Below are 24,205 nucleotides of genomic sequence, written 5' to 3' on the forward strand. Positions count from 1 at the left end.
ATATGTTAAGAATTTTCCATAATGAAAAGTTTGTTTTTAAGTCACGTTGGTAAAACTAGGATACATGTTGAAAATACTCTGTTTTTGTCCTTACAAGAAAAAAGTGGCACAAAATAAAATGCAGTCATACTTTGTTTCTTAAATGCTTTAGTTGATGAGTTTTATTTAAATATTTTTACTGTATATAGTACTGAATTCCCAGTTGGCTAAGTCAACATATTAAATGGTAGAATGTGGATTTTGCCAAGATTTTAAAATTTTACTGATTTTATTGATTATATGTTCTTCATTGATATAGTATTTAGTTTGACAAGTTATAAAACTCCAATACCATGATTAAAATGTTAGTTTTCTTGTATATATAAATTTCTTCTGACTACCTACCTTATTGGTGATTTTGAACATGAACTTTTAATAACTGAATGTCGTAGTGTCAAATGTTGATTTTATAAAACATACTGCTTTTGACTGGCTCAAGCAAAACACTTCCCAAAGTGCAGCAGCAGCAACACAATCTGTTATATCTGCAATGAGGAAAAATTGGCAAGGATTATAAAAGTTACTTAAGGAAGAACTTCACAAGGAGATGAAGCGCAAAAGGAGATGCCACTTAAAGTGGAATGTAGGGCAAATTCCTGAGGAGCTCACAGAGAAATAGCATCAGCTTGTAGGAGTTGGGTCAAAAGCCTCAGCAGGAAACAATATGCTATTCATTTCTTCAAGTTCACTGTTAGTTCCAACATCTATCGAACTCATTATTTTGATAATTTCTTCCCATTCAGTCTTTCAAAATTCCCTTTAAAACTGTCTACAGCAGTTTCAGACTCACTCCAGTTAATTCTTGATGTTTTCTCAATTGAAGGATAGACAATGAGGTCAGAATGTGATTTAGACACATTTTTTGATAAATGCATGTCAGTCAGGGCTTTTGGCCATGACCTTATTCTCTCCAGTATACATGCTATCTCTACAAATTCCCCTATGTTCAAAACCCACTCGCCCCCATTCTGGGATGCATTCCCCATTGTTTATGTACCAACAACGGCATGGTTATTGACTTGGTTGTGGTTTTTTTGTGTGAGAAATTTTCTACTAACACTTTGGGCTTGATTTTCTATTGAAGACATCTTGAATGGCAAAAGACTATATGCCAAAATGACTTCATCCTGTCCTTCATGTTCATCTCTTTCCCATAAGGGTGAAATGGATTTCAGGGGACTCACAGGCTGGAGAGGATCCATGGAGAAGGAGAGCAAATTGCCCAGGATCATATTCTTTTGGGGGATCACTGTCTTCCTGTTGAGAGAGGTCATCTATATGACCAGTTCCGTCATTCTTGACCTCTGTGGTTCCCACAGAAGAGGGGGGTTGGCTAACAAGAGGGCTGGAAGAAAAGCTTGTATACCCTGTAGATGTGTTGATTTAGAAATATTATTGGTTGTGATCAATTTAGAAAATCCAGGGGAGACACAATAGATATTTGTTATTTAGGCTGGTGTCGAATAACCTTTACAATATTTTTGAGGGCAGTGTGTTTGGAGGTGGAGGTGAGCAGTCAGGTGTTGGACCTGTGGAGCTGTTTCCATGGTTACTGGTTCCTGGAGCAGTAGTAGCTATCTCAGGGGCATCAATTCTCAGGAAAGAGCTCTTGCAACTTTTAAGGAGCAAAGTTTCTTTTAACTGCTGTGTTTGTGAGATCACATAGAAAGTTCTTGTTTTCTGAAGGAAACATATCCAGAAAAGCAGGTGGTTCAACTTCCATAGTGTAATTCCTCTTCTTTGGGTAGGACTCAGTTCTGCATGTCGAAAATTCAAAATGATTCTCACTGGGCTAAAATCAAGTGTTGGCAGGGCTGGTTCCTTCAGGAGGTCCTAGAGAAGAATCTGTGTCCTGTTTGTCAACCAGCTCCATCCCCATTCCTCAGTTCATGGCCACATCGCTTCAGCCTCTGCTTCCGTCAGCACATATCCTTCTCTTTGAGGTCATCTTTTCACTTTATGACATAGCCAGGGATGGTGTTTATGACTTTATTATTGATCTTTATAATAAAGGATTTCATATAACATATAGCAACTTTAATATAGGATCTTTTATTTTAAGGTATTCCTTATAATCTGGGAATGGGCTTTTGGTAACCATCAGTCTTATATACACTTTTCCATGAGACTTTTTTTTTTTCTACAGTAAATTGAAGGGGGACCTCTTCCACCAAAAAAAGACAGAAAATTTGATAGCTTGAATTGTTTTACATTCATTTTCAGTAAAGTATACACAAAGTAAGAGGAAATTATATATATGTGTGTGTGTGTATATATATATGGACATTTTTCTCTTGTAATCCAAAGTTTAGAGGCTGAGTTCCAATGGTTAGCTATAATTTTTATAGAACAATGAAGCCAAAATGAAATAAGTAATTTGAATGCCATTTTCTCAAGAAAAATAACAAGCAGACAAACCCTAAATACCATGTATTTCTTAAATTTGCACAGTTGGCTTCTTTCTTTTTTAAAAAAAAATTCTGAATAATTATACATTTTATGTAAATATTGAAAGTAGACCTTTTGGTATAATAATTTCTTAAACTGTGACTTTATGTAAATTTTGAATTTGTTACCAGTCTGGATAGGTTGTAACAGGCAATAGCATTTGTGTTGCTTTATTATACAAAGTCAGCTGCCATTAGTTTAAAGAGCTGTGCCTCAGCAAATTGCACTTTGATGTTTTAATTTTGAGACAAATGTTTATAAAATATTCTGAATGTTTTTGTATTTAACAGCTCTTCTTCCTAAACATCTGTGAAAACTGCGTTACTTATTCACATCACTAAATTTATACTTCAGTTGATATTTTTTAAATGTAGCAAATGATATGAGAATATATTTGATTATATATATACATACACACCATATATACTGTATACATACAGTATACAAAAGGGGCAGGATATATACAGTATACATATACAGTATAGAGTATACATACATGTACACATGCATGTGTGTACATATATACTGCATGCATGTATACATCCATACATAGGCAGACACACTGTATGGATGGAATTAATAACCAGGTCCTTATTGTCCTACATAGTGTAAATAGAACAAATATGTATATGGTATTAATTCTAACCTGTTTTCGAATATAACTCAATAGTTGTGCACATTTTTTCTTATTCCATTTAGAATTCTTACTCTGGTTATTCCTTTTGTTACATATTTAAAAAAATTTTATTGTTGTTCAAGTACAGTTCTCTGCCTTTTCTCCCCACCCCAGCTCAACCCCAGCCTCCCCCACCTCCCTCCCATTTCCACACACACCTCCCTTATTGTCCATGTATCCTTTATAATTGTTCCTACAAACCCTTCACTCTTTTCCCCTGAAATTTCCTCCCCTCTCCCTTCTGGTCACTGTCAGCCTATTCTCAGTTTCAGTGTCTTTGGTTATATTTTGCTTGTTTGTTTGTTTTGTTGATTAGGTTCCTGTTAAAGGTGAGATCATGTGGTATTTGTCTTTTACCACCTGGCCTACTTCGCTTAGCATAATTCTTTCTAGTATGGGAAAACATATTTGCCAATGATACCTCAGACAAGGGTTTGATCTCCAAAATATATAAAGAACTCACATGACTCCACTCTAAGAAGACAAGCAATCCAATTAAAAAATGGGCAAAGGACTTGGACACTTGTCCAAGGAGGACATACAGAGGGTCCAGAGACATATGAAAAGATGCTCAGTATCACTAGCCATCAGAGAGATGCAAATTAAAACCACAGTGAGATACCACCTCACACCATTGAAAATGGCCATCATAAACAAAGCAACAGGCAACAAGTGTTGGAGAGGTTTTGGAGAAAAGGGAACCCTAGTGCACTGTTGGTGGGAATGCAGACTGGTGCAACCACTGTGGAAAACAGTATGGAATTTCCTCAGAAAAGTAAAAATGGAACTGCCCTTTGACCTGGCAATTCCACTTCTCAGATTATATCCTAAGAATCCTGAAACACCAATTCAAAAGAACCTATACACCCCAATGTTCATAGCAGCACAATTTATAATAGCCAAGTGCTGGAAGCAACCTAAGTGCCCATCAGCAAATGAATAGATCAAAAAACTGTGGTACATTTACACAATGGAATTCTATGCAGCAGAGAGAAAGAAGGAGCTCCTACCCTTTGCAACAGGATGGATGGCTATTCTAAGTCACTCTACAGTAATATGTTGTTTCTCCTGTAATAATATTTTTTGAATATATGCTGTTTATTCTAAAATAAACATCGTCTGTAGATAAACTTTCTGTGCAGACCAGATGGGGTTTTAAGGCTTAAAAACTGTTAACTTATTTCATGTGACTGTCCTTTTTGAGAATTTAAGAATGTTTTTCTTCTATATGTTAATAACATTGTCTTCTGCAAGATGGTTTACAAGTGTAATCGTACCTACTCCTCATAGCAAATCTTTAGGTTTTGCATTATTATTCTCATTTTATAAAGGAAAAAAAAACTTAGGCTCCCCCAACTATGAAGTAAATAGACCCAAGACCCTCTGTGTATAAAGGCCAACTGTTAGCCATTATGATATATTGTGTCCCAGGAGGATGTCTATTTCAACCTCACTGACTCCTTGAAAGAGGTGAAGCAGGGTAAATTCAGACTGCATCATTGTACAACCTGGTGCTCTACAGAATGTTATGATGGGAATTTAAGGAGGAGACAATACAACTTTAAGAAGTTGAATAGTTGCTAAGGGCCCAGCAGAGTAGTAGCATATACTACTAGGATTAACTGTTCAAATTTTAGCCACCCGGCTTACGTACAACTTTTATTCATTTGGACTTTTAATTCTGAATTTGAAGGACAAGTGCTGATATATATGGGAACATTAAGTAATTCATATATTTCATGTTATATCTCCTTTATGCAAAACAAACTATATGGTAAAAAAATTTTCTTTTCTCTTTTCTTTCCTTTTCTTAATTTTTTTCTTTCTTTTCTTTCTCTTTTTCTTTTTTTTTTTTTTTAATACAGTGGGATGTATTTTGCTTTCATCGTGGAGTTCACCCCTGTGGCTTGGATTTATCACAGTAGTAGCATCAGTCTTCGGTCTATTTTTTAACTAGAAATCAAGGAAAGACATGAGGAGGTTTGTTTACTGCAAGGTGGTTCTAGCCACTTCACTGATGTGGGTTCTGGTTGATGTCTTCTTACTCCTGTACTTCAGTGAATGCAACAAATGTGATGACAAGAAGGAGAGATCCCTGCTACCTGCTCTCAGGGGTAAGTGCTTGTGAAGCAAATGTTACATTTATAGAGACGAGAGAATGGTGATGACTCATGACAAAACATGGAACTTCAGAATTGGGGTTGTTTAAGCTTATTGAGTTAGAAAAAACATTTTGGCAGAACTATTAATGTGCATTTAACTATGGTAAAGCTACTCTACTTTTCTTGGCCTCAGTATCTTGTTAGAAGAAATGAGAAGAGTAACCTCACCTCAAAGGTATGTTCCAATTCTAATAATTCCTATGTTCTGTGACTGTATGGAAAAACTAATTCAATGAACATTCAAATTGTACAGAATTTTAACTATAGACTTCCAGAAGCAAAATCCCTTAGAGACCAAGTATATTAACAGAAAGAAGAAAACCAACTAAAGCGAGATGGTGGGGACTGTAGCAAAATGGAATCCATGGCACCTCTAAAGACTTCCAAATATAAGCAAACAAATAAACACTTTTTCAGACAAAACACATGTTGGTGGCCAAATCCAACTGGTGAGCCATCAGGTTGTTGCCCTGTATTAAGGGCAAAAGATAATTTCAAATATATCATAAGGTCACTTTAACTCAATATTTACCTCTTCTGGGACCAGTTTCAATGACTAGTAAAGAGTGAATTCCAAAGAAACATAGTGATTTATTAAGTGAAGTCACAGATATTCATTTCCTGCAATTGTTTCAAATAATTTTCTCTGTGCTCTTTGCTGATTTCTAGATCTACAAAGATATTTTTGAAATATTCCCAGTAAATGAGTGCTTCTAAAGTATTTAACAGTGCTTCAGATTAGTTTTATTCTCATTGAATTAAGCATTTTTCCCCTTGAAATTCTTTGCTTAGAAAAAGCTTTCTTCATAAATACTGCAAAAAGTAAACTTTGAGTCCTATTTGAAATGTTTGTACCTTTAGGAAGAGTGAATATATATTCTGGACTTGAGATTTGCATTTATTTAATAAACATAATCTCTTTTTAGTATTGTAGATATTTTTGAAATTATTTATTAATCAAAATATGCTAATAAAGAGAATCTCATTGATGCTATCTAATTTTATGAGGTTTAGGAAAGAGGAAAGAGCCTCTCCAAAGATTAATTTTTATTAAAAATGTATTTAGGACATCATGAGTTTGCTTTAGCTTGTGATAATGTTCTTGCTCAGCTGGAGAAATTCTCGCTACCTTCCTCTTTTCAAAATGAATCTAACTTTCTCATTGTAATTTTTGACCACTTCAAAGGTTGAGAAAAAGTACTTCGGTAGTGACTAGGCCTAGGCCCATTTAAGTAGTTTATGTGCATCTTTTGTACCTTTATACTAGAGCTATTCAAAGAGGAGACCATTATGAGTATATCAGTTTTTGATAAATGAACATGGAGATTGATTTGCTGGTCTATGGTTAAAAATCCCAGAATAAATCAGCCTTCTCTGCTTCTTTGTTAGAAGCAGTTGAGTTACTGCTTGGCTGAAAGTAGAAATGTATTTTTGATGGATTACATCAGTTTGGAACAATCACTTTATCATTTGTTGAATGGAGGCATCTAGATTGGTCACAAAAGTGTTATAATCTCATTCAGCAAAATTATGACATTCTTTTCTAAAAGTATCAAAAAAGTACTGTTTTGCTGATTTAAGTCCTTAATGCTCAAATTAAATCTCAAACAGTGAAATGTGATGATGCAAGACAAAAACAGTAATTTGTCCTTGTACTTAAATTGTAAAATGAAGCCATATTCTCTTTATTTTTAAGACTTTTTTAGTTATACATTATGTTATCTTGAATAAATGTAAAATAGACTTTAGGGTTTTAATTACACTTTATTTATAGTATCACACATTTTTTTATTTTTTAAAGTATATTTTATTGATTATGCTATTACAGTTGTCCCATTTTTTTCTCCCCTTTCTCCCCTCCAACCCGCACCCCCCCTCCCTCTAGCATTCCCACCCCCATAGTTCAGGTCCATCAGTCATACATGTAAGTTCTTTGGCTTCTCCATTTCCTATACTATTCTTAACCACTCCTGTCTATTTTGTGCCTACAAATTTTGTTCCTTATTCCCTTACCTTTTTTTCCCCATTCTCCCTCCCTCCATGTGATCTCCATTTCTGTGATTCTGTTCCTGTTCTAGTTGTGTGTTTAGTTTGTTTTGATTTTTAGGTATAGTTGTTGATAGTTGTGAGTTTGTTGTCATTTTACTGTTCATATTTTTTATCTTCTTTTTCTTAGATAAATCCCTTTAACATTTCATATAATAAGGGCTTGGTGATGGTGAACTCCTTTAAGTTGACCTTATCTGGGAAGCACTTTATCTGCCCTTCCATTCTAAATGATAGCTTTGCTGGACAGAGTAATCTTGGATGTAAGTCCTTGCCTTTCATGACTGACTTTCTTCCAGCCCCTTCTTGCCTATAAGGTTTCTCTTGAGAAGTCAGATGTAGTCTTATGGGCACTCCTTTGTAGGTAACTCTCTCCTTTCCTCTTGCTGCTTTTAAGATTCTCTCCTTATCTTTGATCTTGAGTAACTTAATGATGATGTGAATTGTTGTGTTTCTCCTTGGGTTCAACTTGTTTGGGGCTCTCTGAGCTTCCTGGACTTGCATGTCTAGTTCCTTTGCCACATTGGGGTTTTCCTTCATTATTTTTTCCCATAAGTTTTCAATTTCTTGCTCTTCCTCTTATCCTTCTGGCACCCCTATGATTTGGGTGTTGGAACATTTAAAGTTCTCCCAGAGGTTCCTCAGCCTCTTCTCACTTTTTTGAATTCTTGTTTCTTCATTCTGCTCTAGTTGGATGTTTATTTCATCCTTTTGTCCCAAATCATTGATTTGAGTCCCAGTTTCCTTCCCTTTGTTGTTTGTTCCCTGTATATTTTTCTGTATTTCATTTTGCATAGCCTTCACTTCTTCCTTTATTTTGTGACCATACTCAATCATTTCTGTGAGCATCCTGATTAGCAATGTTTTGAACTTTGCATCAGATAGGTTGTCTATCTCCTGGTTGCTTAGTTATTTTTCTGGAGTTTTCATCTTGTTCTTTCATTTGGGTCATATTTATTTGTCTTGGCACACCTATTACATAGTAAGGGGCAAAGTCTAAAGTATCGCTAGGGCAGGGCAACCCACTTCACTGCCTTGTGGCACTGTATGTGGGGGAGGGGTCACAGAGGGAACAGTGCCACTTGGTTGGCTCTCTGTCAGATTTCAGTCATTGCCCCTGCTTCCTATAAGTGGATTGTGCCCTTTCAGGCACTGATTCCCAGCTGGGTGGGTTTGTGTACTTTCTAGGACCCTGTGGGCTCCTCCAGTGGACTCTCCTGTGAGACGGGAAGTTTTTCCTGCTGTCCAAACCTCCACAGGTTTTTACAGCCAGAGGTTTTGAGGCCTTAGTTTCCAGTGCTGGAACCCTTGGTTGCATGCTCTGTCTCACTCCCCAGTTGTTCCTCCAGCTTATCTGCACACAAAGGTGGGGTATCCCTCTCCACCAGCCACGGCCTTGGCCAGTCCAGGTCCACCAGCCAACACCTTGACACGTGTCCTCATAGCTCCAGCTTCCCATCTCTGCCCCTCCTGTCAGTATGGATGAGTGTTTCTTCTTTGAATCCTTGGTTGTTGGACTTTCATACTGTTTGATTTTCTTGCTGTTCTGGTTGTTTTTGTTTTTCAATTTGTTGTAATCCTTATTTTGGTTGTGTGAGGAAGCGAAGTGTATCTATCAACACCTCCATCTTGGCTAGAACTCTATACTTTCTATTTTTATTTATTATTTCATAATGTTACTTCATTTGGGAATTTGTGTCATATAGTTATAATATATTTTATTTACAGGCAGATGCTGCTGCTCAAAGTTTACTTAACTGAAATTTTTATGTTCTAAATATGCCAAAAGAAGGCCTTCTGATTTTTTTTAAAAAAGTTAATCTTTTGGGACCTAAGTGTCTCTAATATTAAAACAAAGAATTTGGGCATGGTGGTTTCTAAGATCCCTTATAGTTCTAAATTTTAAATTTTAAACTGTGTTCAAGTACCCAATATTAGCATATACTCTGAATTAATTTTTTAGAAATGTTTATTTATTCATCACATCATCAATTATTTAAGTGCTTATGAAGTAAATATGTTGTATAACAAACTTACACAATGTTATGTATCAATTAAATCTTAATTTAAAGAGAAAAAAAAGAACATAGCTCAGCAATGGGCAAAGGAAAAACAGATCCTAAGCAAAAGCATAATAATGTCATCTGAGTTCACGAGTGCTGTAAGAAGAGTACCACCAGGTTAAAGGCCCAGGCTCTGTTGTGCACCCTGGCTCTTCCCTCCTTCCCGCTGAACCTGTTATGTGACTTTTGACAAATTTCTTAATAAAATCTTAGTGTTCTCACTAAAATGAGAACCTTAGTGGCAATAAATTTTGCTTGACGGGGTTGCCTTGAGAATTAAATGAGATGATGTTCCCAGGCCCCTCAGTAGAGTATTGGCTCATGGTAACTTTTTTTTTTTTTTTATCAGTATCTGCTACATATTGAGATGGTGATTGAATGGTCTGCATGAGGAGGCTTCAGCAGGCTTTGCTGTCTAGGGTGAATAGGGTCCACAGTAGGGGACAAGAAGAAGCAGTTATTCTGGATGAGGCCCCAAAGGACAAAGTAACTCTTTTAAAAATCATTTGTTAAGTAGCTACTATGTGGTAAAACCTGAAGATGAAAGAGAAGTGAGGTCTCTACTGTATTGGAGCATATAGTCAACAACAAAGTCAACATTTATCTCTATCTCTCAAAAATGTAATTTAGAAATGATGATAAGCATAAAGGGTAGATTGTGTAATGGGATGAGGAAGAGGGATGCTCTGAGTAGAAGAAAATAGATCTAGGGTATTGGATACAATTTCACAGAGGGGGTGGCATTTAAGCAGAGGTGTAAGACATTAAAGAAGGAAATAATTAGTTTATGAAATGATAATATACCAAATACCCAGGATACTTCTTGAGGAGAAAACTATAGTGGTCTTATAAAAATAGAGTGATTAAACAGCAGGACTGGTACAGAGGGACACAAAGTATAGGAAAATGCCCCATGGAGCAAAATAGGGACCCTAAGAGTAGACTCCCATATGTTTGGACCGTTTGGTATATGACAGAGGACGCACTGCCTGTCAATGGGGGAAAGAAGGGCTGTTCAGTAAGTGGAGCTGAAAATAACATAGTAATCCATGTGGAAAACAGATGAAATCAGATGTGTACTTCGTGTCAGAAACCAAGATAAACTTTGGATGTATTAATGTCAAGACAGAAAAAATGAGAACGTTGGTTTATTCAAAAATAAACTAAAGTGGAAAGAGAAGTTACAATTGTTTATGTTCAAAGAACATGCATCTGAGAGATGATTGTCAAGTATATATAAAGAACACTTGCTGTTAATGAGATAAGCCAAAACAGCCCATAGGAAAAAATATGGGCAACAGACATGAATAGATACTTCTTAAGAAAGGGAACACATATAGCAGAAAAACTTATGAAGAAATATTGAACATCAGTTTTGAGCAGGGAAATACAGACCAAGGCTACAATTACATAGTTATATCTATTCAGTTGACAAAAATGAAAAAGGCTGATAATACTAATTATTAGAAATGACACATCTCCATATTTTATAATAATTTCAGATAGCAGTTTGGCATTATCTTTAAAATCTGAACATTTGTGTATGACCCATTACTCATAGTCAAATACTCCAGAAAATATCTTCCACATACACACATATTTCAAAGTACTACTGTTCATAAAAATAAAAGGTGAGAATAAGCCATACGCCCATCAATGGAAAAGCTGATGAGTGAATAGCGGTGTATCAATATGAGGGATTAGTATGTAGTAGTCAAAACGAATGAACTGCAATTACTTGCACTGATATGATAGAATCTTGATGATACAATAGTAAGTGTAAAAGTTTTGTGTCTGAAAGATGATATATAGCATGATACAGTTTGAAAAGCTAAAATCAATTAAAATGCAGACATACAGTTTAAGGATATATCTAGATGCAACAAAATTTATAGAAAGCAAGCGAGGCTAATTATGAATGTGGGATTTAGTTGGCCCTTTTTGTGGAGAGAGAAGGACCATGGGATGGGGGTGAACATCTTACCTGAATGTGGGTCATTACCAGGGTTCTAGAGTTGTTTTGGATGTGGATTTGGTGTGCTTATTACATCATATAGATGACTACGTGAATGAATAAGAGCCACTGAATGGCCTTAAAAGTTGGGAAGCCACTGAATGGGTTTAAAAGAGCAGATATGATCACTTCTGTGTTATGGAAAGACCACTATGGAGTTAGTGAGGAGAAAGGATTGGAGAAGAGCCAGTCTCTTCAGGAGGCTGAGTAGGAAGCTGTGCAGCATTCCATGAATTCTGTTCCGGAAGCGATGCCTGCTCAGAGCAGAGTGGCAGTGAGGTGTGAACGAAGTGTGTAAAATGAAGAGGTATTGGAGATGTGGGAGCAAGAGAGCTAGATGCTTGACTGGCTCTGATGGTTGTAGGAGATGAAAATGTCAAGGACAAATCTTGAGTTTCTTATAGGACATTATTTGATTCAATTTCTTGAAAGAGAAGAGATATAGAAGGAGATGATTTGAGTGTAGACACTGAGTTTATTTCAGACATGTTGAGTTTGAGACACCTGTTAAGCAGCTGAATGGAACCGTTTCATAGGAAGTTGGGTATGTTATTACACTCTAAATATCAAACTTAAAAATCATCAACTTTTATGGACTTTTCTTTCTAAAATGAATTATATTATTCTTTATTAAATGAAGTATATAGAATATAATTGAATCTTTGTTGCTGAGTTAGCATTATCACTTTATACATTAATTATTGAATGCTGCTATAAAAATGCTTATTTTAAAGATTTTGTGGGAGCACGTAGACATGTTTCGATCTTAGAGACTCGAGAGCTGCAAGCACTGGTTGCGTGGTCACTGTGCAATATCAAGTCCTACTCCTGGCTTCCTCACTAAGGGTCTGTGTCCTCAGGTAAGAAGTGAACCTCTCTGGGACTCAGTTACCCTGTGCAAAATGTAATGAATATGAATCATGGTTTAAAAAAAAACTTATGCTAGTCTCCAAATGATGGATTATATGTTTGTAGCTATTTTTTTAATGAAACAATAAAAAATAAAATAAATTATTAAAGAAAATAAAATGAAACTGTGGAGAGCGAGCCATTTAAGTTGGTATGAGCTTTCGGCCCATCCATAGGTAACGTGTAATCTGATATGGGCACTGGTGATGTGGAGGTGACATGACGGGGAGGGGTCTGCTTACGGAGCTGGGAGCTGCGGAAGGGCCTTCTCATCGTCACTAGGTGCAAATGGGACGTAAAGTTACCATGTTTAAGAAGGGAAGGAAACTCCCTTTCTTTACCTGATCCTGAATCTTAAGTGTATTATACATACTTAAGAAGTGAAATTAAAATGTCATTCAAAAAATAAGGGAAATAAGAAATTGCTGCTTATATGTAAACAAAGATAAGTGTATTAGCCAATAATTTTAACAATGATTATGTTATTCACTTATCTAATAGGTTACAAATGTTAACTTAGTTAATCCTTCCCCCCTTCTAAAACTCTGTGAAGTATGCATTCGTCTTCTTTTACACATGAGGAAACTGAGGCAGAGTGAGTTTGGGAAAACAATGTCCTGTTTCTTCTTTACTCATACACAAAAAAACTTCTAAGTCCAGACATGTGGGCTTTTCCCACACTAAGCAATTCTCTGAGACATCAGCTGGGTGTCCTAAATTCTGACACCATCCACCTGGAGTTAGCATCAGATCCTACAAGTTAAAGGCTCAGTCCCAGAAGATGGCCTTCACTTCAGTCACCAATTGCAAGTACCAGGTTGTCACCTGCACTTCTGACCAACCTCTTATAAATCATGGCTTCAATGTCCTGTTCTTTGGGCTTGCCAGAATATCTCACAGAACTCATGGGGACACTTTTTTATGTTTACCAGTTTATTATAAAAATATAGTAAGAATCTAAATGAACAGGCAAATGAAGCAATATGTAGGATGAGGTCCAGAAGGGTCCTAAGTGCAGGAGCTTCTGTTTCCCTGGAGGTGGGTGTGCCGCCGTCTTGGTATGTAGGTACATTCACCAACTCAGACTCTCTCTGAACCCTGTACTTTGGGGATTTTTATGGAGGCTTCAACAGCTGGATGTGATCAATCTCCAATCCCTCTCCAATCCCTTCCTGGAGCTTGCGGGGTGAGGCTGAAAGTTCAAAGCTTCTAATCATGGCTTGGTCTTTCTGGTGATCAACCCCAGGAATCCAAGTAAGAGTTGTCTCATTCTAACAAAAGACATTCCTGTACACCGGAATTCCAAGGGATTTAGGAGCTCTGTGTCAGGATCCAAGATCAAAGACAAATATCAGAATGAAAGATGCTCCTGAGGGCTCTCTTGGGAAATCACAAGGATTATAGCTGCTCTGTGCTAGGAAACTGATTACAGACCAACATAGCTATCTTCTGTTACTTCACAGTGAGGTTAAGGGGACGTGCCAGAATTTTAACAGCCAATAGAATAGGATTTGGTGTTTATACTGTAGGAGTGTAAGGTCAGCAAAGGATTTGGTCATTGATTAAGTGCAACTTTGCACTGGAATTTAAGTTCCATGCTTTCATTCAGATACCTATATGGAGTACATACTCTGAAAACTTGTACTGACTATTTTGTCTTCACTCTCAGAGACAGATCTCCCTGGTTAATAGGTAGCAACTTCAGCCAAGAAAATAATTCCTAGGGTTCATATCTTTTATAAAACCGTATTAACTTATCTAGCATTTAAAATTTCTATAAAGTTACTCTTACCCACTTGTATTCCCCAAGATTCTGCCATGGCTGCTCTGAAGAGGGGGAGATCGAGAAAATGAGGGAACTGTTGACTGGTTACCTCAGTTTGACGCCTGCATGTTTCCCATGGTCCTGCCTGGGACACTGACTAGTCTGCTCTTACAAATCTAGGGAAATAGGTAGCCTTGCTCTCTTGGATTTTTGACAGTGGGCTATTTATCAGCCCTTTCTTTTGTTTCTTTCTAAATAATTTCCTCATAACATTAATACCTAGCATCATACTCATTTATTAAGCAGTAAATGTTTGTTGATTTTGTTTGATTGATTTTTGGTGACTCAGGTGAAAATTCCAGTATATAGGTATGACAGGAAACTGGAAACTGATTAATTAGGGTGTTAAAACTAACACCAATTTTTTTCTTTTTAAATATATGGTTTCACCTTTTGGAGGCAGGTAGAAGAGTATGATTGATTAAAATGCATTGTCAGTATTGGAATTGCCCTGAATAAATTATGAGGACCGCTGGGAGTTTCAAATGATAATATTTACAGACCTATAAAAAGTGGGCATACAGACACAGTCAGCTTGGATTAAGGGCAGGAATTTCTCAGATAATTTTTAATAAAGTTTATAAATAGTGTTCAAATATTAATAGGCCTTATAAAACTTTAACCCTTGATATTTGCTTTGTTCTTTCATAATTTTATTCATAATTCACTCTGATCTTTCTGCTGTTCCACACAGATGTATCAATGTCAGAAATAAAAACATATTGTAGTATTGAAAAATTACTAAGTTTACTGTGCTGTGTGCTTCATATACATAATTTCCATTAATTTTCAAAGTGGCATGGAGGGTAGGTACTATTAGTGTCCTCATTTGCATATAAAACTGAGACCTAGAAGTTAATTAAGTTTCTCAAGGTCACAAAAGTGGTGAGAGGGGACAAAGGGCTCACAGCCTTTTTGGTCACACTTTTGAGCCCAGATTTTGAACCACTATGTTATGTGTGTCCCTGACTCAGGTGTGCCTAGACCCTTTGGGCAGAGTAATCAGAATATTGATATATTATTTGTAAAATATTTATACAAACAGGGATATTTTTGGAGGACAAAGAAAGAACAGGCCACTGACCTTGTATAAAAACATATCTTATTATTACTTGGAAGAAAAGTATTCTGTAGGCTCACCATCCCTTTTTTCAGACTTTAGCAATTTTGCATTTATTGAGACTCTGCAGTAGTCTAGTTAATTTAGGCTGTAAATTTTCTCAGTAGTTTCCTTTGGGGCCAAGCCTGTGAAGTCTTAGAAGGAATAGCTAAAATTTGTGAATAGTATATGCACTATTTTTTTTAAGAACACGACATAATTTTTAAAAAATTCAATGAAAGTATCGGGGTAGGTACTATGAAATATACAGAATTTAATCAAATAGAATATATGTCTTCAAGAATCATATAGTCTAGTGGTAGCTGCTATAAGAGAGATACTAAATAAACTAATGTGAGAGAAATTTAAGTATATGAATTATGTAGTCATACAAAAATTGGGAGGGAGTAGATATCAGAAGGAAAGCTATAGTCTTTCCCAAAATAAGTTTGTGAGTTCAGTGAGTTGGTTGGTTGGAGCAGGATAAATGAAGGGGAATTCTAGATTTTGGGTTTAAAAGTTAGGAGAAAGACAGTTTTTAAAGGATTTTGAGTGCCGGGGAAAGGAGTTTTTAACTTTGTTCTCTAGGAAATGGGGAGCCCTTGAAGGTTTCTGGAAAAGGAAGGATCTGTTGACCTTAGCTGAAGTAGGAGAATGCGATGCTGTTTAACATACAGGCAAGACCATAGCACAAAGGCATTGTAGCTTTGTTTAAGTAAAGGCTCAGACAGGAAAGTTTTATCCAGTAATTAGAACCACTTGAATCAGATGGTAATGAAATGGAATATTAAATCATTTAAAATGAGTCACTTGGCAAATTAATTAGTAGGGGCAAGTAAACTTGTTTTAAAAAGTAATTATTGTAAAATAAGCTGAGATACTTCATGCACGAACATTTGAGTGCTTGCTTTGTGTCAGAACTGAGGCTAGAAAGATAAAGAAGACGTGTTCCTGTTTTCATGTTCAGAAAGGGAGGAAGGAATTCAGAATTATATGAATGAATTGTCAGAGAGAGAATATATGAAACATGGGGAAAACATTTCAGTAAGGTCACATCTGTGTTTTGAAGGCAAAGTTTAATTTTTGGTTCCATAAAGACTGGAGTTGATTTGAGTAGAGAGTTGGGCATAAAACTATTTACCAAATAGTTTACTTATGAAGTGGAGATTGACAAATTTGATCTCTAAGCCCTGGAAATCATTGTCACTAAAGGGCTATGTTGCGGCAGAGACAGCTAGCTAGGGTTGAATTTTTACCAGTTTTTGCCCACTTTTGTCCTTAACACCTGTAACGGTCTCTGCCTCATATTGGGTGCCCAGTTAATAATTGTTGAACGAATGAAGGATGAATGCATGATCAGCTTTGCATTTTTCAAATGTTTTCATGATTATAGAGTATTCAGTTTAGATTGATGAGTAGGAAACTTGAAATAACTCAATTATCATGGCAAAGTTTTTGTTGTTGGGGTTGGTGTTTATATGCATAGTCCAGGTTTTTTCTTTTATCCTTTATTACTCCATGTAATTTTATCATCAGCCCAAACTGGCAAGTTTCTGGCCAAGGGACTATCTTTTCTCCAGAATCTGCCTCGTGTTGCATTTTATGTACTGCCTGTGTGATGCAGAGGCATATGAGATCATGGTATGTTGACGTGTGGTAGTGCTATCTGTCATTGAATAGAGCTCTTGATGGAGTAGGCGTATCATGCGGGAGAGGTAGAATGAATCAACATACAGAGGACAGAGAGGAACATCTATGAAAGTTAGATTGAGGAATTTTGAAAAGGATGTAGGCATGTGGTATATTTAATCTGTAGGACAAAGGGAATTGGAGGTGATGGAAAATGAATATGAGAAAGTAATATTGGAAAGTTTTAAAGATGAAAAATCATCAAGGAAAATTACTAAGAATAAGGTGATGTCATCATAGAACAGGGCCCAGAGTCAATAAGTAAGGCTCTATGTAAATGTAGCTTGCAGAATGATTGAGGATAATAGCTTGTTAAGAATTATTATCTTAAAGTACAGTTTATTGAGGTATAATAGAATGCTCCAATTTAAGGGTAAAGTTTGATGAGTTTTGACAAATGAATCCCAGGTTCAACCCCACGGTGATGAGCCCCCTAAAATGCTCCCTCATACCACTGTCCAGTCAGTTTCTCCAGTCTGGCCCCGGACAACCACTGATCTGGTTTTTGTGACTATTGGTTAGTTTTGCCTATGGTTGAAAAACTGGTGAATGGAAATGCACACTATGAACTCTTGTATGTCCAGCTACTTTTGCTCACCCTAAGAGGTTTAAGACTAATCCATGGTGTTGAGTGTATAAGTGGTTTTATTGCTGAAAAATATTCTATTTTATGTGTACATTACAAATTGTTTATCCATTCACCTGTTGATGGACATTTGGATTCTTTCCGTGGGTGATATGAATAAAGCGGCTCCATTTTTACATCAGTTTTTGTGTGGATATGTGCTTTCACAAATCTTGGGTAAATACCAAGGAGTCATAGTGCTGAGTCATATGCTGAGTGTATTTTAATTTTGTAAGATACTGCCAGTCTGTTTCCCAACTTGTTAAGCTATTTGGTATTCCCATCAGCAAAGCAGGAGCGCTCTAGTTACTTCACATCCTGGCCAACACTTCATAGGCAGTATTTCCAGTTTTAGCCATTTTAGTGAGTTTGTAATGTCTCATTGTGGTTTTAATTTCCATGTCTTGGTAATTACTGATATTAAGCATCTTATTTTTTTTTGCCCAGCCTTCTTTTATAAACATATTGTATATCATTTTTATGCCTATTTTGTAATTGGTTTATTTGTGGCTTGCTCTTTACATTTTTAAGAATGGTATGTTTCAAAGAGCAGAAGTTTTTAATTTCGATGAAGTATCATTTTTCCCCTTTATTGTTATTTTGGTGTCCTATTTAAGACATTTTGCCTCTGTCAAAGACATGAAGAATTTTTTTTTCTTTTAGGTGTTTGGTTTTAGTTTTTAAGATTTTAAGATTTTTGTATATGTTATAAGGAGAGTCATGTTTATTATTTTTTCAAAATAAAACCCCAGCTGTCCAGAAATATTTATTTCCTGTGAATAAAAAAGGCATAGGATTTAGAAATAAGAATATTTTCATGTAATATTTCTTAGTATGTACCTATACATTTTTCTATTGCTTATATGAATGTTTTAGTTATAAAAATTTGAGTGTATTATCTAGAACTTGTTGCATATTACATATAATTGATGTAAAATTGATGAAAAGTATCCAAATATTACTAACCCCATCTTCTTTAGACATTTTGACCTAATGGAAAATAAAAATATGATTTTTTTATATTTGAAAAAAATATTGGGGTGGTGAGCACACAATACATACAGTGTACAGATGATGTGTTATGGAATTGTGCATCTGAAACCTGTATAATTTTATTAACCAGTGTCAGCCCAATAAGTTCAATTAAAAGAAAAATGCTATTTATTTTTATAATAAAATTAATAATATTTATTTTAGAAAAGTTTAAAATATAAATAAAAATAAAGGAGGAAAATAACCTGGAATTTCACCTACAAATTGACATCATACTAAAATAAAGTGTAATATTTTAATTTTTCAGTCAATATACCATGAGCTTTTTTGTCCTGCATGAGATATCCTTCCAAAACTTGGTTTTAAAGGCTACATAATATTATCATATATATGTACTATAATTTCCATAATTAACTACTTTTCATTAGTTTTTATGTAGATTGCTTCTAATTTTTTTTACCACTAAATGTTATAAACATTTTAATGACATTATCTTTGAGAAGGTTGCTGATTATATTCTTCAGGTAGATTCTTGGTTACTTGATTTCTTTTTAAAAGGCATTCATGGTTTTAATATTCTCTTGATCAATATTTCTAATGACTTCCTGAAAAGCATGTTAATCTTCACATCTTATCATTAGTAAATGAGAATACTTATTCACCGTAATATTTTGTAATTGAATTAAAATATGTTTGCTAACTGGAGCACTTTCTGATCACACATTCTCTCTCCTTTTATTTTTTACAGCTTTTACATTTTATTGCATTTGTACTTAAAATTTACCATTAAATACTGAGCAGAAAGATATGTTGGCCTTATGTCCAGATTTTTGAAATGTGAAGGTAGGTGGAAGGTTGGTTTAAAGGATGTGAGATACTAGACAACGTAGAAAATACGAAGCAGATACCAGATCTAGGTGGTGGTAAAATTCTCTTTCTGTACTATGATACACTTAGTGGTGCAAGGCAGCTCCATAGGTAAAGTAAAGTAAATATAAAACTTTGGGCTGCAATAGGGAGAAAACTTGTTCAAGACTGAACAAGTTCTAAAAACAATACCTTATTTCTTCAGGCAAAAACACTTTTAAAATATTGTTACTGTTAAAAATTACTTCAATATAATATGTGGTTCCTTCTTTGGAAGATTAATCCTTCTTTCAATGTCCCATGACACAATCTTTATTTAATAAATATCATGTCAATGTAAAAAATATGAGAAAGGATATAAAAAAGACTGCAAGCCAATCACATATAATTTATTATAATTACATTTTAATTTATTTTTTATATTTCTAATAGTGATCCTACATTATTTCATTTTATATTCTGCTTTATTTCCCTGAATTTATATTTTAGACATTTTCCTTCATCATGAAATATTTCTTAAAACAGTTTCACTGGCTATACATTATTCTAATACATCATCATTTGTTTAAATGTCTCCCTCTGGCTCTTAAAAGGGAGGATAAAAAATTAAAACTCTATTAATTCCCCACTCATAACTTTACACATTATTTACTTTCATGTAGTGTTTTCTCTCCTTTTCTAATATGTGAGTTGTAATCATTTAATTATTAATATACTTATGTGGGGCATATGTAATTCTACTCATTGTTTATCAAACGAGCTATGGACTGGATTTTAAAGGACAGATTTCTGGAGGTGAGAATTTGTTCTTGAGGAAGTCCGCATGCTGGTAGAATTAGAAGGTTTGTGTGCATCATTATCAACATCACCATCGTTAGAGCTACCGCTTATCATCTGCTATATGCCGAGACCTACACTCAAAGCACCACTTCGTCTTCAGACATCTGTGTGGAGAAGTTAAGAGGGAATTATCTCGACAGCATTTTATGTACTCATTGTTTTGAATTATCTCTCTTACGTACAAACTACTCCAGTTAGTTTCCACCATGACTGCACCAAAAACATGTTTATGAAGACCACTTACAGCCTGCATCTTGCTAAATCCAGTGGCCAGTTTTCCACTTTTATCTTACTTGACTATGAATAACCTCTGAAATAGTTCATCATTCAGATCTCTTTGTGATACTTTTGTCACTTGTCTTAGAGGCTCTCGCGCTGTCCTGATTTTCTACCCCACTGACTGACTGCTCCTTCTCAGTCTCCTTGGCAGGCTCTCTTTTCAACTTTTAATGTTCAGGTTGCCCAGGAAAGGAATAAGATTTATCTGTTCTTTATCTATGCTCACTCTTTTGGTGATCTCATCCAATCTGATCTCATTGCTTTATATGCCACCTTATAATTTTACAACTCCCAAATTTATATGTTCACCTCACACCTTTTCCCTATTGTTTAGACATTTATGACCTAGGTTCACTTGACATATTCTTTTGAAGTCTAAGAGGCATCTCAAACTCACTGTGTTCAAAACAACTTTTACTATTCCACTCAAATCTTCCCTACCTGTAGTCTTCTCTACCTCAGTTTTTAGCAACACCTGCACTCCAGTTTTGAAGCCAAAAATTTTAGTCATTCTTACCTGTTCTCTTTCTCACATATTCCATCTGAGCAGATCCTATTTATTATTTCTTTAAAATATATTCAGAATTCAGGCTTCTCACCAATACCCTTGTCTCCCCACTTCTACTTTTGCCCACCTATAACCTATTCTCTACAGATCAGGAAAACTAATTTTTTTTAAAAAACCTCATTTTAGATAATGTCATTTCTCTGTTCACCATTTTGTTGGCTCCCTGTCACTCGAGTCAGAGTTAAAATCCTTAAATATCCTAACCAAGTTCTATACCATCTGTGCTGACGTTACCACCAAGTTCAAATCGTGTCAATTTCCCCTTGTTCATGTCATTACGTTTATAATGTAAGTTTTCAAATACAGGTTTTCTAACAGCTGAAAACATCAAAGATTTTTTTATATAACGTAACATATTAAGAATGTGCATTATTTTATATGCTAATATTTTTCATATTTGATACAAATTGGTAGAATATTTCATAACCACTATAATGGGATGAAAGTGTTTGGGAAAAGTTCATGTCCATCTGGAACTCAGACTGTGACCTTATTTGGATATAGCATCTTTGCAGATGTAATCAGTTAAGGTGAGATCAGTGAATTAGGGTGGACCCTAAATGCAATGACTGATGTTTTTATAAGAGAAGGAGTAGATGAAGAGACTCGCAGAAAGACGATGACGACCATGTGGAAATGGAGGCATGGGTTGGAGTTTTGCTGCCACAGGTCAAATTTTCCCTTCCAGAGCTGGAAGAGGCCAGGTTCTAGGTTCTTCCCTAGTGCTTTTGAAGGGGTCATGACCCTGCTGAAGTTGATTTTGGACTTCTAGACTCCTGGACTTTGAGAAAATAAATTTCTGGTGTTTTAAGCCACTAAATTTGTGGTGGTTTGCCATGGTAGCCTTAGGAAACAAATGTAAACACTGTCGTTAATTTTTTTTTAATGATCCATGGCCATAAAAGTATAGGATGAGTGAAGACACAGCTTGTCCCAGATCACAAAATAATTTGTCAGGATACTGATGGTGACCTTAAGAGTCTTTATCCCTGGTTCAGAATGCTACCGCAAAGACACTTTTCCATCTTTTCAATTTTAGTATCGGGATCGAATTTTTTAAAAGATTACTATTCTATGAAGATATAAATACATATTTTAGAAAGTAACTTGTACTAGAATAAACTTAAGAAATATTGAGAATATATAAACTTTTACCTACTTAGATAAACAGGCTGCTGCAATGATGACTATATTTTATAATTCTAAGTTCTTGCTTCTTGTGACAGGAGGAGCTACAAATGAATTGGAGTTATGTTATATTTTTTACAACTCTTTACAGAAGGTACACAGAGTGAAAGAGATTATCACTCAGGATAATCTATAAAGTGGCCTAATTGATAAAATTCATATTATATAACATTTTAGAATTGGTACTTATGTGACAAAGAGCAAATGAAAAGAATGCTGAACAGATAGTCATAGAGTTTTAGAGTTGGTAACAACCTTAGAAATAATGTAGTCTATTTTCGAGCTTTCAGAATTCTTATTACATAAAATACATTTCTCAAATAAAATCTCATGCATAGAATCTGTCAATCCATAAAATACAGATCGTATGTGTAATGGAGGAACTAGTAGCTCATAACCTCTCCTTTTGTCCTGAAGAGCACCGGCGGTCTAAGGAGCATGTTCTCAATTATGGAGGTTAGACAAATAGTGGAGGCCAAACTGAACCTATCGAGAGCCTTGCGGATTCTGACCCAGAGCCCTGCTGAGAAATCACGGTGACCGTGAAAGGGCCTGTCCAGTTGGCAGCCCTGCTTCGGGCCCCATGAGTTCCGTAATGTGTCTCTCTAAAATGTATCACTGTCATGTCTGTGACACCTGATGCCATTAAAGGTTACTAATTTTACCAAGAATTACCCCAAACCCATTAATTATCACATTATTTTTGATGTACTTTGATATATGTTGTAGCTCAGTTACTAGTAAGTCACTGAAGATTTTTGCAATACCAAGCTTAAAGTAACCTTTTTTCCTCAGTTAACATAGTACCTTATCTAAACCTTTTCCAATGTGATTGGTTTTTTATTTTTAGGCTACCATGTGTATTTTTAGTTGTTATTGTTCTTACTAAGAGCACTAGGTATTCAGGACTCGAGATCCATCTGTGCATGAGGGAACCATCTACCAGAGTGACTTTCATAAATCAGGTACAAAGCCAACATTTGGTGACTGAATAAACTTCGATCTGGTTTGGATATTCTGTCTTACTTTTGCTTTGTAGTGGTTTTTTGAAGATCTTTGAGTTGTCTATGCTAGCCACATGTCCGCCAAGTGCAATGAACTGAGCATGACCGTTATAGACGATCCTGCCTTACCGCTGACACGAGATGTCTGTTGATGCCTATTAGGAACATTGCATGCCCTCAATAAATATTTGTTGAGTGAACATTTGTAATAGGTCTGCGTCTCAAAGCTGAAGAACAATTTCTTCTTACCAATGATTTATAGACTTTTATTGGACTAGTTTATGAAATTATCTTGACATTGTGCTTTTTTCTTTGAACTGTCTTGCTGCCTTGATATTCTCCTTCCAATCTGTTCTCCACACTGAGGGCAGATAAATCCTCCCGAAGCACTACTTTGATGATGCTGCGTGTCTGCTCGGTGTCCTTCGATAACTCCCAACTAATGGCAGCTCAGAGTTGTAAGTGCTTACTCTGGAACTAGAGGCTGTCTGCAGTCTGAACACAGCACGAAATATCCAGTTTTAGCCTTGAATACTTTACTTAATATTTAGTGTAGACTGGTTATTACCTTTACTGTAGTGTGAGACAGATCTGCATTTTAATTTGTCATTTTCTAAATATGTGACCTCGGATAATTCATGTTCCACTATAAGTCTCAGTGTCTTCATCTTGAAAACAGGAATAATGACCACATCCACTTTCTTTCCTTCCTTTAGTAAGTGTCTGTTGAGTGCCTACTCTATCCTAGGTACTTCTCTAGGTCTGGGATACATCAGTGAACACAAGGGCAGAATTATTGTGGAGCTTGTGTACTAGTTGGGAGGATAGACAATATGAAGAATGAATGGATAATACCACAGAGACTGTGATA

At 35.7% G+C, this 24,205-nt stretch overlaps 1 protein-coding gene and 1 pseudogene across 3 annotated transcripts in view; one reads left to right on the plus strand and one right to left on the minus strand.

Annotated features, from left to right (window-relative positions):
* Positions 1–24,205, plus strand: part of GALNT13 (polypeptide N-acetylgalactosaminyltransferase 13) — a 491,331-nt gene that overhangs the window by 63,472 nt on the left and 403,654 nt on the right. For all 3 annotated transcript variants that reach the window (XM_024579888.4, XM_024579889.4, XM_045187456.3), the window contains exon 3: positions 5,029–5,277. In XM_024579888.4, the coding sequence (XP_024435656.1) occupies positions 5,136–5,277 (142 nt within the window). In that variant the 5' untranslated portion in view covers positions 5,029–5,135. The remainder of the gene's footprint in view (positions 1–5,028; positions 5,278–24,205) is intronic.
* On the minus strand, positions 661–1,786 carry LOC128780307 (ankyrin repeat and sterile alpha motif domain-containing protein 1B pseudogene; annotated as a pseudogene).

Source organism: Desmodus rotundus, chromosome 2 (genome assembly GCF_022682495.2).
Source record: "Desmodus rotundus isolate HL8 chromosome 2, HLdesRot8A.1, whole genome shotgun sequence".
Taxonomy (NCBI): domain Eukaryota; kingdom Metazoa; phylum Chordata; class Mammalia; order Chiroptera; family Phyllostomidae; genus Desmodus; species Desmodus rotundus.